Source organism: Sturnira hondurensis, unplaced genomic scaffold (assembly GCF_014824575.4).
Source record: "Sturnira hondurensis isolate 20B ecotype Veracruz unplaced genomic scaffold, ASM1482457v3 Scaffold0008640, whole genome shotgun sequence".
Lineage (NCBI taxonomy): Eukaryota > Metazoa > Chordata > Mammalia > Chiroptera > Phyllostomidae > Sturnira > Sturnira hondurensis.
Genome location: NW_028081271.1, coordinates 11578584 through 11591817, shown reverse-complemented (window position 1 = coordinate 11591817; position 13234 = coordinate 11578584). Strand labels below are relative to the sequence as shown.

Below are 13234 nucleotides of genomic sequence, written 5' to 3'. Positions count from 1 at the left end.
GCTGAGTTCTAGTGTCTGCTCACAATCTACATGGTTTTCCTTTGATTTCAGTGGCTTCACTTTAATGATATATTTCATCGTATCTAGGGAAATTATTAGCTTAAAAAGCTAATATTTACATGTACTACAAATGCAGCCCTCTTCAATTGAAACTCCTAATATATATATGTGTGGCTATTTTTGAAAGCCAGGAGCGTCATTGGAAAACAACAAAAAATACATCGTGCAGTACAAGAAGTGTCTGCCAAGATTTATGTTTTAAGAAACAATAATTTATGTCTAACGTATGTCACTAGAGCGCTATTTCAGTGCATTCTGAGGCTTACTCTTACAAACTCTGCTTTTCTTTTTAGTTTTATCAGGTTGTAGAATCTTGATTATATCCTGATTCAAAACAAAACAAAACACCCCCCCCCCCCCAAAACTCATGCTCATAAATTCAAAGAAAGATTTGGTTCACTCACATGACCATCAGATAAAGTTCTGTAACTAAAATTTTATTAGCTTATATTCTATTTCACCTTTCCAAGCTCTAATCTTAAAGCTGTCACCCTAGCCAACAAAATAGTTTAAGATATATAGACAATTAAGCAAACTTTTTTTCAGAATCTGGCACCTAGTTCTTTAGACATGAAAATGGGGTGCATGTGGCTCTCCACAAGGCTCAGCTGGTTTAAACTAGATGCACCAGCATTAGGAATGGAGTAGCTCATTGAAACTCCTATTCATATTTTGAACAACTTGATAAATATTTGTTTCCACCTCCTAAAAGTAGTAATAATCATGATAACTGGATAAAAGGTGTTTTGTGCCGTGCAAAAAAATGCTTCAACTATTTTATCTAATATTATTTTGTTTTTGTGCTTCTGTTCATTATATGCATTTCGCCCATAATTCTATGACCTTTTATAAAATGTATGCAGGGTAAAAAGTAAAAAAAAAAACAAAACAATTTGTTTTGCTTCTACCCTTTTCATTCTATTATCTTAAAGTAGCTTCTGTTAACAATTGTGTGGCTATTTAGCTAAAACTTGGAATATTCTTATCACGTCACACAGGTTTATGCCTCTGCTTCTATTGTTCTTTATCTCCATCTCCATCGGTATCTTCATCTCTGCCCCTGCATCCCCTCACTTTGTCGCCTGAGGCTGGGATACGCTATACAAATCGGCCTGCCACTGCCACTCTCCAGATGCACCATATCGTGAGCATCACACAGTTCGTGTATGAGGCTCCATCCTTTTAATGGCCGCATAGCATTCCAAACTGCAGCACAGTGTATACATTAATGTTATTATCAACTTTAGCACATACGTAGCATTCTAAACAATAATCATTCTTTATTGATGGATTTTTCTTTTTGTCAGTAATGTACAGTATAATTGTGAACATTTCTGTACATATATTTTTATGAAATTGTTGTAGTATTTCTTTTTTAAAATATTTTTGTCGTTGAATTATTTATTGTGTTTTATTGTTTCTTTTAGTAATGGCCTAATATGGCTAATTGCCAATTTAAAGGTCTTTTTAACTCCTAAGTATCAAATAGAACAAAAATTGCTATGTGTTTTGATTCTAGAGGCTTCTCTTATAATCATACTTTTCCAGAGTAAATTCCAAACCTAAAATTTTGCATGAAATCTATTTATTACAAGGCATCACAAACGAGTTGTTGAGTCAAAGCAAATATTCCACCAGACAATGCCATAACACTTCAGAATGATGAAATGCTTAAAATAGAATATTTAAGTTAGGACTTGTAAATGAGCTACAATTACAGCTCTCATAATGCAGCTATGCTATAGTGACATATCCAAGAGCAAATTCTTTCCACCATTCTTAGTATTGATATAAATGTCCAAGTGGTGAGCATATGTTTCTGGAATGTTTAATGTTTCTGTCGGCAGTTGGGCAGGGTTTGTCTTATTTTAGGGAAGCTATGTCATAGGTCAGTTAATACTTTCTTACGTCATTACTGCATTCCCTCCAACAGATTTGATGGGATATATGGGAATTTCCGAAAAACCAATGTGAGCATTCCAATCTAAACAATTTTAGGGAGCATTAGCATTTTAATACAATTTATATACAGAAGGAAGGGTTTTCCAGAAGCACAGAATGCTCTGTTGACATATAGTGTGAGTACCTCGATCTTTGCTGTAAAGCCTTTGACTCCACTTAAACTGACTTATGACACATTACTGATCTAGTTTGTTAGTGAAACCGAAGTTCATGGAAGCCAGATTTCTTCACCACAGAGGAGAGCTTGAGATTTTGAACCCTCATCATAGATAGCTCACTTGAACAGAACTAAGAACATTATTTTTGTGTTAGAATTGCAATCATGGATTAATATGATATCAGAAGAGGGGCAAGGATGTTACACTACAATGTCCAATTTGCATTGTTTTTTCAATGCCTATGGCCCTGTTGGATTTGTCGAAGAAATTATAATTATATGTACACCAGGATTATAGAGTACTACAGTGTTGGCAGCATTTGGGGAAAATCCTAGATACAAGACAAACTTTGGCCAAAAGTTCACTAGCCGACCCCTGTTTCACAGAGCTCCATTCTAACCTTGCTTCCCACACTTGGAAACTACTTAGGGGAGTGTGACATCTACAGGGTTAGTCCTGGAGCTTCGGCATAAGAAAATTAATTTATTTGTCCTTTTTGGTCAAGAGTTAAAGAAAAGTTCATGTATCTATTGATAATAAATGTGTCAGGGTATCATGTAAAACGATACCAACATATTTGGGGGGGGTGCTGTTGCCTTTATATACATGAAAGGGTCATTTTAATATATAATTTATATCATTTTTGTTATGACTAAATATGCTTTTCAAAGGGAAAACCAAGCCCAAATAAATAGTATTAAATTAAAAAATACTTTGCCTTTTTTTCTGAAAATAGTAGATAATTTTTCAGATGGACCTCGAACATTGGGCTTTCTGATGACTATGTAATTCCAACTGAAGAAAGTGAAACCAATTCTGCCTTCAACGCAGTCTCAAAATAGAATATTCATAGACCATTGTAAATATTATTAGTGAAGAGGATAGGCTATTATATTTTAATTTTTACATATTTCAATGGTTTCCCCAAGAAGATACTCTTTGCACTACACAGCTACATCACAGGGCAAAAGAAACGCCTACATAGCTTTTTAATGCTACCGAAATACCAAGCGATGGAAACAAAGATGTTTACAAAATTCCAAGAGCTGGATAATTTGTGTCTTACCTTTCTTTTGCGAAGCCTGACTTGATTATCTGTGGGTTCCTGGGTGGCCGGAGGTTCCTTTGAGTGTAAACACTGCATGCCATCTCCTGAGTTGACCTCTGGAAGACTTTTGTTTTGATGTTCCAGGAAGCAACCCTTCTGCAGGCCGTCTTCAGCTGACATTCCCCCAGGGCAGGAAGGAGGCTGCAGAAGGCAGCTTCTGGTATCTGCTTTTAATAATGGCAGTCCTCCGTCTGCACAAGGAAAAGCGAAAAACTCATCTTGTACTACACAGCAGGTGTTCCTTTCATGTTCCTCTTTTGGGAAGTCGAGTTTCCTTCGCTGCTGAGCAATTACGGCAGAATTAAGCAATTGCTTCTCAGGCACAATATCTTTCACATTCAATGAATCGCATACATGTATTTGGGATGCATCTTTTATTTCACTTAAGCTTACATCATTACAAAGCTCCAGGCTTTGACTGATAATGTCAATAACTTTTCTCTCCTGTCTTTCTCCTACTAGTGCTAAATCAGCTCCACCAGCTACTCGCCAGGAGTTACAAGAATCTTGGTTTCTTTCAGAGATAGGCGGCATCTTTACTAAGGAGCCTGCTCCTTTGACGCTATGTTGGTCTGATTTTTGATGCTCTGGGGAAGTTAAAATCTGGTTACCAGCTGTGAGATATAGATCAGAATCGGTATCCTCATCAGAGACGTGCACTAGTGTCTCCGTGCTGGCTTCCAGAGAAAGAAACGGATCTTCACCTTCACCTTCGTGGCTGTCATTTTCATCTGCCTCCTTTGAAATGTGACCCATTGGCCTCCCAGGGAAATCTCTCAGCTCTGATCCGTGACAGCAATCTGGTAGTGAAACGCACTTCTCCTTGCGGTCCGCATTTAGAATTGCATCTTTTTCCATCCTTGCCTGCAAGCTGTCAGCTACTAGTCCATGATGACATGCTGTGTTATGATCATCAGAACTGAAGGGCTGTCCCATCCATTGGGTCACATGTTCTTCCCAGCTTCTCTTTCTGATAGCTACAGACATGTCATTGTAGTTCAACAACAGATAGAGAGAGACATTCCATACGAGACAAAAGGAGATCAAAGTTGATGAAAGATTACTTCAGATTTGCTGATGGAGGAAGAGAATGTGTTTTATCATTTCACCACCTATTAAAAAATTAAAAATATATATGTAGTTCAGGATATGATTCAAAAGTAAAAATATGTATTAGGAAAAAAGCACTTAATCTGCACTAGAGAGCTTATAAAATTCCTGTTTAATAGCTTTACTAGTATTAGTTCTTTAAGAAGCAGCCTAATATTAGAAGAAAAATTCACATTCAGTATTTCTGATAAAAAATGATTGGCAATAGTTTAAAATGCAGCTGGGTTGATTGATCTATTGATGAATAAATACATAACTATTGGACATCAAAAATTCCAGTAGGAAAATATTTGGACTGCAATACTTAGTGCAATTCACCGGAAGAAACATGTTGCTCTGGTTTACATGCTCTCCCGATTTCCTTTTGTGAACACAAGTCTTTACAGAAATCTATTTGCTGTTTGGTTTGAATTTCCACAAAGGCCACCAGGGAACTGTTCATGCACAATTTGAGCTATAAGACTGCATTTGTAATGTATTAGTGTGTGAAAGAGCTAATACAGATCACGCACTCTCAGGATGTATTTACTCCAGGGAGTGACTAAGAAACATGAAATAATCCAGTTTAGCTCACATTAACATATACTTCATGAGTAAGAAAGCATAACATATACCATTTACAGTGCCTCATGATAAATATATTTACATGCATCTTATTACTGCTAGTACTGGCTAGCTAGCTAGTATTGTTGAAGCTAAGAGAAATTAAATAGCTTGCCCAAGGTTATACATATAAGTAGGAAGTAAGCCAGGATTCAAACTAAGCCCTGGTTCTAAGGCCAGGCTTAGATGCTCAACACACTTGACTGTCTCCATGGAGTGAGATCCTACCCCCACCCCTTCCGTCTGCATATCTCTTTAGTGTGTATCAAATCTAAGCTCCCCAGGTACGAATTTAGGGAATCCAAAAAGAAAATGTGAGATTGATAAGACAATTGGGATAGTTTTTCAGAAATTTCAGTCCCATTTCTTTAGATTCTATGGAGTTTAGTTTGTATACTTCTGTTAGAATTTGGCCATAAGAATTTAAGTAAACAAGAAAACCAGGCATAAGATAAGGTCAGAAGGTAAACACATTCCTGGTGTCTTTTTTGCTTTGAATTGTTCAAACCCTTAGACAAAGGAAATAAATTATACCAGTGTAAACTGAGCCTTATAAAATCTTCCATAATGAAACCACATTAATAGACTTGTACAAGAAAAATCCCATTCAAAGAACAGACACTTCTGGTTTTCACTCTGCATAAGAATTGTCAGCACATAACATGGGTTGGCTTACTGATTTCAGCCATAAACCAGATTAAGGGCTGCGCTGGTTTTGGGTCACTTCGGTCTACTGAAAAAGACTCTGACTCTTCACCAAAGATATCAAGCTCTTCTGACTAAAGAAGAAAGGTAAATATCCCCATCCTGTGAAGATCAGTGAAGTTAAGGAACATACTAGAATGTGGTTCCCCAGCCCAATCAAATGTCTTTATGGATACTATTTGGTTCCCTCACAGGTCTGCGCCCATCGTTGAAAATGGTCAGCATTCAGATTTTCCATATTGGCATTCATTCTGCTCTCAAAAGAAAATATAAAGTCCCTGAATTCCATGCATAAGTCATTACAGTGTGGGAGGCTGCAGAACGTGGAAAAAACGCATAGGTGCAGGTCAGGACATTTTCACTCTCATGTTCAAATTTGGGTTGTAATAGGGTGGTTCTGTTTTAGATGCTTTCTTGTCTTTATTTTTATCTGGCGTAGAAAGAGAGGGCTAACTGAAGCAATGCCAAGTGCTATTACTGTGTCATTCCTAGCTCACATTTACATTTAAGCTGAGGCTGAATTCTGGTTTCATTTCTTTTACTAAGGAGACATAGAATTTTGTTAACCCCTTGTGAAACAGATTACATGAAATTTTTCTTTGAAGACCTAACCATAACATTAATTAGTTTTCAAATAGAGATTATTTTATTTTATTTTTTATCATTAACTTATTTTACTCATCCTTGACAAATAGGTAAGTATTTTTATACCATCAAAGGAAGGCAGTTCAACTAGTTCTGAGACAATCTGGTTACAAATCAGATTGGTTACAAAAAGAGATTATAAATTAGATATCTATATCACAATACTAATTGTGTCCTAATTTCTAATCCAGGTTTTTTTTTTGTTATTTCCAAATTATTTCTGTGAATGTACAGAATCTTTACTTTTAAGACTAATGTCCTAATTATCATTATGACCATCATTACTACATTTTGAGTGCCCATTTCATAATATCTTGTGGTTTGATATATTTTAAAAAATACCTCTACAAGCATTCTTATTTTCACTTCCTGTTTAAATTCTGATTTAAAATATTTATAGTTAAAATCTGTCTCCATAAGTTAAAGGCTGAACAGAATGTTAATAAAAAGGAACACTGGATTATTTCCAATCACATCTCAGCATATTGGCCTCATTTTCTAAGTCATCTGAATTGACTACAATCCATCCTGTAAGTGAGATTGTGAACTCTTGTAAAAGTTCTGACTCCCTATGAACCATCTTGCCTGGCTGTCTTATTTAAAATTATATTTCTAACTACTGAGTACTTATTATGTAAATTTCTATTTCTTTTCTTTTGGGAATCCTTTTTATGCAGTTTCATTCAGAATGAGATCAGCTGCTGAGGATTTGGATGAAGGACCTGGAAAAATATAGGTCATTCCAGGGTGTTGATTTCATGAAGTGAGTTTCCATGGGGATTTTTCACTTCTTAAATGTATGTGTTCAAACACCACTCTATTAATATTACAAGAGACCGTGTGTAACTTTAATTATATCAGATTTCTGAAAAATGTTTGTGAAATGTCTAAATTCACTTTTTGGAGATATTTGTACATAGGATGTTTAGACACAAAGTTATTTCAAATGTATTGTTTGGGTTAATTTTGTAACACTTAACACTTCATAAAGTAAGCATTTTTATGGCATACAGTGTATACATCTTAAATTAAGTATAATTGTGCTAAAAACAATGACAAACAAATTCTATTGAGAATAACTGACATGTATTGGAGAGCAAATGATCATGCTCTCCTTTGAACTTGCTGCTGAAATAAACACATACGTTACATCTTGACCAGGCGATTGTCCCTAAGGAAGAAGAGCCCAGTGATAACCACCACTGCCGATTCTATGGCCTGGGAGAACACGGCGCACGTGAAGGACGTGCGGCTGGAATCAAGTTGGCGGCACTGTAGAACTTCCGACAAGGCCGGTCATCATCACTCATTCAACAAGTGTTTATTCAGTGCCCAGTGGGCTGCAGACACTCTGCTAAACATGGGGGATATCAACCTAAATGATATATTCTACCTTTCCTAAAGAAGCTTAAAATTTTATGGGAGAAACTCATGCAAACGAGGATAATGACTCCTTGCATTACCACAAATACCATGGAAAATTTAACTCGAAGGAGGGGGTCATCAATTCTCCCTCCCTCTCTCCTTCCTTCCTTCCTTTCTATTGGCCTCATGTTCTAAATCATCTGAATTGACTAGAATCCATCCTGTAAGACTGTGAAGTCTTTGGAAAAGTCCCTCCCTCCCGCCCTGCTTTCCTTCATCCCAGGAGTGTTGGGAATGATGCAAATGTTTGATAGGCTTCCAGATGAGAAAACCCCTGAGTGAGGCCCTCTGTGGAAAATTTCCTGCCTCTAATACATTTGGGTAAAAATGGGAGTTGAGATAGATTTCTTACTCTATGTGGAAAGTCTTTCCTTCTTTCTGGCTTCAGATTTTTACTATTCTAGAATCACTTCTTTGGGAAAGAGAGCAGAAGCAACAAGAAGCTCTAGAGAGTTACTTAACAAATTGGAAATGCATTGGTCATGCAACAGAAGCACATTTGTATAGAGCACTTCAGAGAAAAATCAATGGGAAAAATTTTTCAAAGGAGAAAAGTAGATAATTTCCCAGAACTAATGACCTAAGTTTTCAAATCAAAGAGAATCCATGGAGTATTCAATAATACAAGGACCGAAAATAGACCATGCCAAGAATCGTTATTGTGTAATTTCAGAAATTTAGAGGTAAAAAAAGATCATGAATATAATCAGAGAGAGAAAAAAGAGATTATATAGGGATTACATATTAGATATTGGGAATGAGAATGGTATTAGGTTTTGCAACACTAGGAATGAGGGAGAAAAATACACCTTCAAATTGTGGGTAGGAAATTATTTCTGCCTTGAAATTATATGAGAAGCCTTAAATCTTTTCTCCTCCTTCTCAAGAAATTACTGGAGGAATAGTTCCACCCAAATGAAAGAATAAAAACATGTGGAAAGGACACGAAAACATGGAAGCCAGGAATTCAACACAATGACCAGGCAATCAATTTCCAGGGTGAAATTTATGTAGTAGGTCTAGTAGAAAATTATTTCACATAAATTCTAATGTGCTCTACAAAAGATGTCTCTGAGAAAAAATAACCCCCCGAAATAATAGATTATATGATGCATGTAACCATATTGAGGGGAATTTTATATAGAAAACATATAATTTAAGAGAAAGAATTAATAATAATGACATAGAAAGCTAAGAAAATTGTTTAACTCCAGGAAAAAGAGTTTTAGAAGAAAGGAAATGCAACCATAGTATACGACCTGGCTTAGCTGTGAAAGTTTTCAGTAACCAAAATAATACAAATAGTAAACACTGAATTAATAAAAATTATAGAATAACTGTTTTTGGAGCATAACGTTGTAGGGGGTGAGGGGATATGGATGGCAGGTAGAGTAGTCTCAGAGAGCTAATGTTAACTGATAATGTTTAAAATGGAAAAAAATAACATAATTGCATTGTTTAGAAGTAAGGAAATAAGTATCAGGAGAAATAGTGAAAATAATTTTAAGTGTTGTGATTCTGTGTTATTTGCTATAGAGAGGAAAAAAGTATCTTATCTATCAATCTCAGAAAGCATATTAAGTAGTAGGCTAAATTTTAATATGTTCCAGAGAAGTCACTTTAAGATTGAGTTGATGCATAAATACAGAGGTGAGCCGAAATAGATTTACAGCTGTATGCGAAACAGGATTTATTCTTCTATTACATATTTGTCCATATGAACAACTGTAAACCTACTTTTGCCCACCCCTGTGTGCCTAGTTCCTCTATAATACATCCAGCAGGACTCAACTAACCCCTTTGTTCCTGGCCTAGTCAGCACACCACCACCTCACAATCTCACACATACTTGCCTCATACTTTCAGCAAAGTAAAGGTGCTGGTTTGGGTCCTTATTTTTGACTACCACCCTCAGCTGTGGGTGGTAGTCAAACAGCACCCTCAGTGCTGTTTTCCATGAGATTCTTAGGCAGTATCTGTTATGGCTTCCTTTTCCTCCCCCACCCCTTCTGGGAACTCCTGAAAGTCAGGGCAGGTTTCTTGGTAATTCTCTTAGCTATACTCTTTAAAAAATGTTACCTCGATAGAAGTTTAAGACATACAAAATAATCTATAAATAGCACTATTGGGTTGGCCAAGGGGTCCATTTAGTTTTTTCCATAAAATAAAGGACACATGTTTTATTTTCACCAATAACTTTATGGATTTGGGTATTTTGAGTATGCTAGCCATCTCCTGCATGGTACAGCATTGATTGTTCTCAATTTGACTGTTATCCATTTCAATTGGTCTATCCGACTGTGGAGCATCATCCAGTGAGAAATCTCCAGCACAAAATTTCCCAAACCACTTTTGACACATTCAGTCAGTAACAGCACCTTCTCCATACACTGCACACATCTTTTTATTCGCATTTCAGTTGAGTTTTTACCTTTATTGAAACAATAAAGCATAATACTCCCAAAATGTTGCTTAGTTTCTTCCATCTTCAATATTTAAATGGCTGCACAAAAATTCACCAATTTCGATTTTTTTAATGCATGCTGATATAATAGCTGTCACAATACAATCTAACAAGACCATTTTGAATGAAGTTAAAGACAATTTAGTGCTACTGGAGCCATCTTATGGGAAAAAAACAACAAACAAAATTTTTGGCCAACCCAATAAATACCTATGAAAAGAGGAATTCTCTATTATGTGATTTTCCAACTTTTCCTGGACACTTCAATCACAGTTCCTGAAAAGATTGCAACTCTTTGATTCATCCCTTCAAAAGTGTATATCTTGTTTTGTCCTTTCAGAACCCAGATTATATAATTACATATATATTTTTGACCCTTGGGTAATTTTTAAAACACCTTTGCACAAATTCTGCATATTTAATATAAGGAAAATATAGCTGTAGTATTACTGCAAATTTCTTTCTCTCTCCCTCCCCTTCTCTCTCTCTCTCTCTCTCTATATATATATATGTATTTTTAACTTTTTCCTTAGATGGCCAGAATTACTTCAGGTTTCCCTTGGTGTCTTTCTTCTTAGTTACCCATTCCATGTTAAATTTCTAGGACATGTGCTTCTAGTACTACTTCAAAGTATAGAAATGTGTAGTCTATCATTTAGCATATTCTCAGTCACTCTGGGAAGGAAAAGAAGGTACAAGGGAAATGATCCTTTAATTAAAAGTAAGTTAAACTCTCTGAAATACCTTTTTGCGAGAATAAAGAATGTAGCTAAAGCATGAAAGACACTTCTATACTGGCTTCCTTTGTTACTACCAGACAAGGGTCCAGTTGGGAAGATGGAGAGATTGGGAACACCTATAGTGATTTGAAATCTCAAAGTATCTTAGTCTACTCTCAGTAAGTCACATTTCCATATAGTGGGTGTCCCCGAAACACTTTGAATTGAATTAGATAATTAGAACAGAAGCGACAACATAGAAACAGACACGCTCACAGCTTAATACACTTCTCCAAATGTGTGTTCACTAATGTCAAAAGCAAATATTTACTACAGTGAGCATTTGTGGAGGCCCAAATAAAATTCACTTTCTTGATGGAGCTGTCAAAGAACAAATTATTAGGAATCTCAATTGTGCACCTTTGAGGTCCTCTCCTGGCCCCTAACAACATGAAGAGGATTGCTTTTTATTACCAAACTTGCATCACACATGCAAAATGCCTAAGAATAGCAAGAAAGTGTAGAACAGACACTGCTGTTAAAAATTCCTTTATGTAAACATGTGAACAAACAGCAAAAGGGGATAATACCAACATGTTTAAACAAGCATTTCTGAGTCTAGTTACGGTAGTCAACTCTTAGTAAAAGACAACTAGTGCATTTCCTTTCATGCCACCTAATCCACATTAGATAAGGCTAAAATTAGGCTACGGGAGAGAGAGACCGTTAATAACACGATGTAGGAATTTATCTCCATGCAGTTTCATGCAGGTTTCCTTTCTCTACTAGCGGGCTATGTCTTAGTCCTTCACAAAATCATTATCCATCTACATTTACATTTCTTGCCAAATGTTGGAATTCATGCATTATGCCTCATTAACTATATGTGGAAAAAAATCACAAACTCCTACTAAAATTTTTTCATTGGTAAATTGCTTAATGAAGCTTAAAGTATTATACATGAAGTGGCTTTTATGTCTTTGGGCTGCCTAGAAATCATTAAAAATTTTACTGAATTAGAGAATAAACCACCTATGGTGAACTAAGTCAGTGGAATAAGTGGTGCATCACCTTTTCCAAAGGAAACATCCAAGCTTTCATCATTTTTGGTCTTTAAAAGAAAGATGAAGTGGGTACCCAGAAAAATATTTTCTTTAATATTTTCCTATTTTTATGTTTATCTCCGTTTTCCTGAGGTTGGAGAACTTTTTTCTCATTCTTAGCTTTCAGAGTCAAAGATATTCGAGGAATCAGGCAAACTTGAAAATTAACTTTGTCAATCCACTCGAAAACAGCTCGTCGGAAAAGAGTAGGGTGTTACAAAATTACAAGGTATTATTTTCATGGTACCTTCTATTTTTGCCTCTAGGTTCCTGCTATTTAATGTAGTCTTAGAAGTTTCTAATTTTCTTGCAGGGAGGAGCCCAGATACTGGCAATGTTTGACTCGCCACCACTTTATAGCTCAGTTCCACCAGGTTTGCAGATTCTCTTAATGTTTTATTAAGTAACCCACATTTAACTTGAAGAGATCTTAGAACATTTAACGATATAGCCTGATAGCACTGAGACTTTCCTGGGGGTAACTGGTTTCCAAGAGATGTCAGGATGAACACACTCATGGAGAATAATATTGCATCCTGTATGCAATCATATCCAGATATCTACATTCTCTTTGGATTTTCATGCTTTGTTTTTTTAAAAAATACATAGTATTCTCAACAATAGTGTTCTCTGTTATGCAGAACACTTTGAGCATTTAGAAGTATATTGTATCTTAGATATTTCTGCAATTAAATTCATTAATGATTAATTGATAATCTGGTGGGGGGTTTTTTGCCTTGATTTACAGAATCCCTTACAACTGCAAAAAAAAAAAAAAGCTCTGGACTTGTTTCACATGAAATTTTTCATGCAACAGGAAACAGCTTAGAGTTAAATTTGATATCAAGAATTTGGCTGCCTTTTTTATGGCAAATCAGTATGAGTGAAATGTGGTTTTGCCTTGTTATAAAATGATATTGCTATTTAACAAGGGACACAGATTATAATGCTTTATCATCAGCATGGTGAGATGTGGCTTTGCTGAAGTGGTCACTTTCTATTTTCAACTTTGCTATCGTTTCTAAGAACACTCTAACAGTAGACACAGTAATCACTAAATATAAATAAGAGATATGGCTACATCCACATAGGTGCTCATATAGCCAGGTGATAATGGGGTACTGAGACTCCGGTCATTCAATAAGTATGCCTTTCACTAAAATCAGGGACAT

General features: G+C 35.9%; 1 protein-coding gene across 1 annotated transcript in view; it reads right to left on the bottom strand.

Annotated features, from left to right (window-relative positions):
- The window catches only part of DLC1 (DLC1 Rho GTPase activating protein), a 345892-nt gene that overhangs the window by 327311 nt on the left and 5347 nt on the right, over nt 1–13234 (bottom strand). The window contains exon 2 of the mRNA XM_037055279.1: nt 3247–4400. Coding sequence (XP_036911174.1) covers nt 3247–4275 — 1029 coding nt within the window. The 5' untranslated portion in view covers nt 4276–4400. The remainder of the gene's footprint in view (nt 1–3246; nt 4401–13234) is intronic.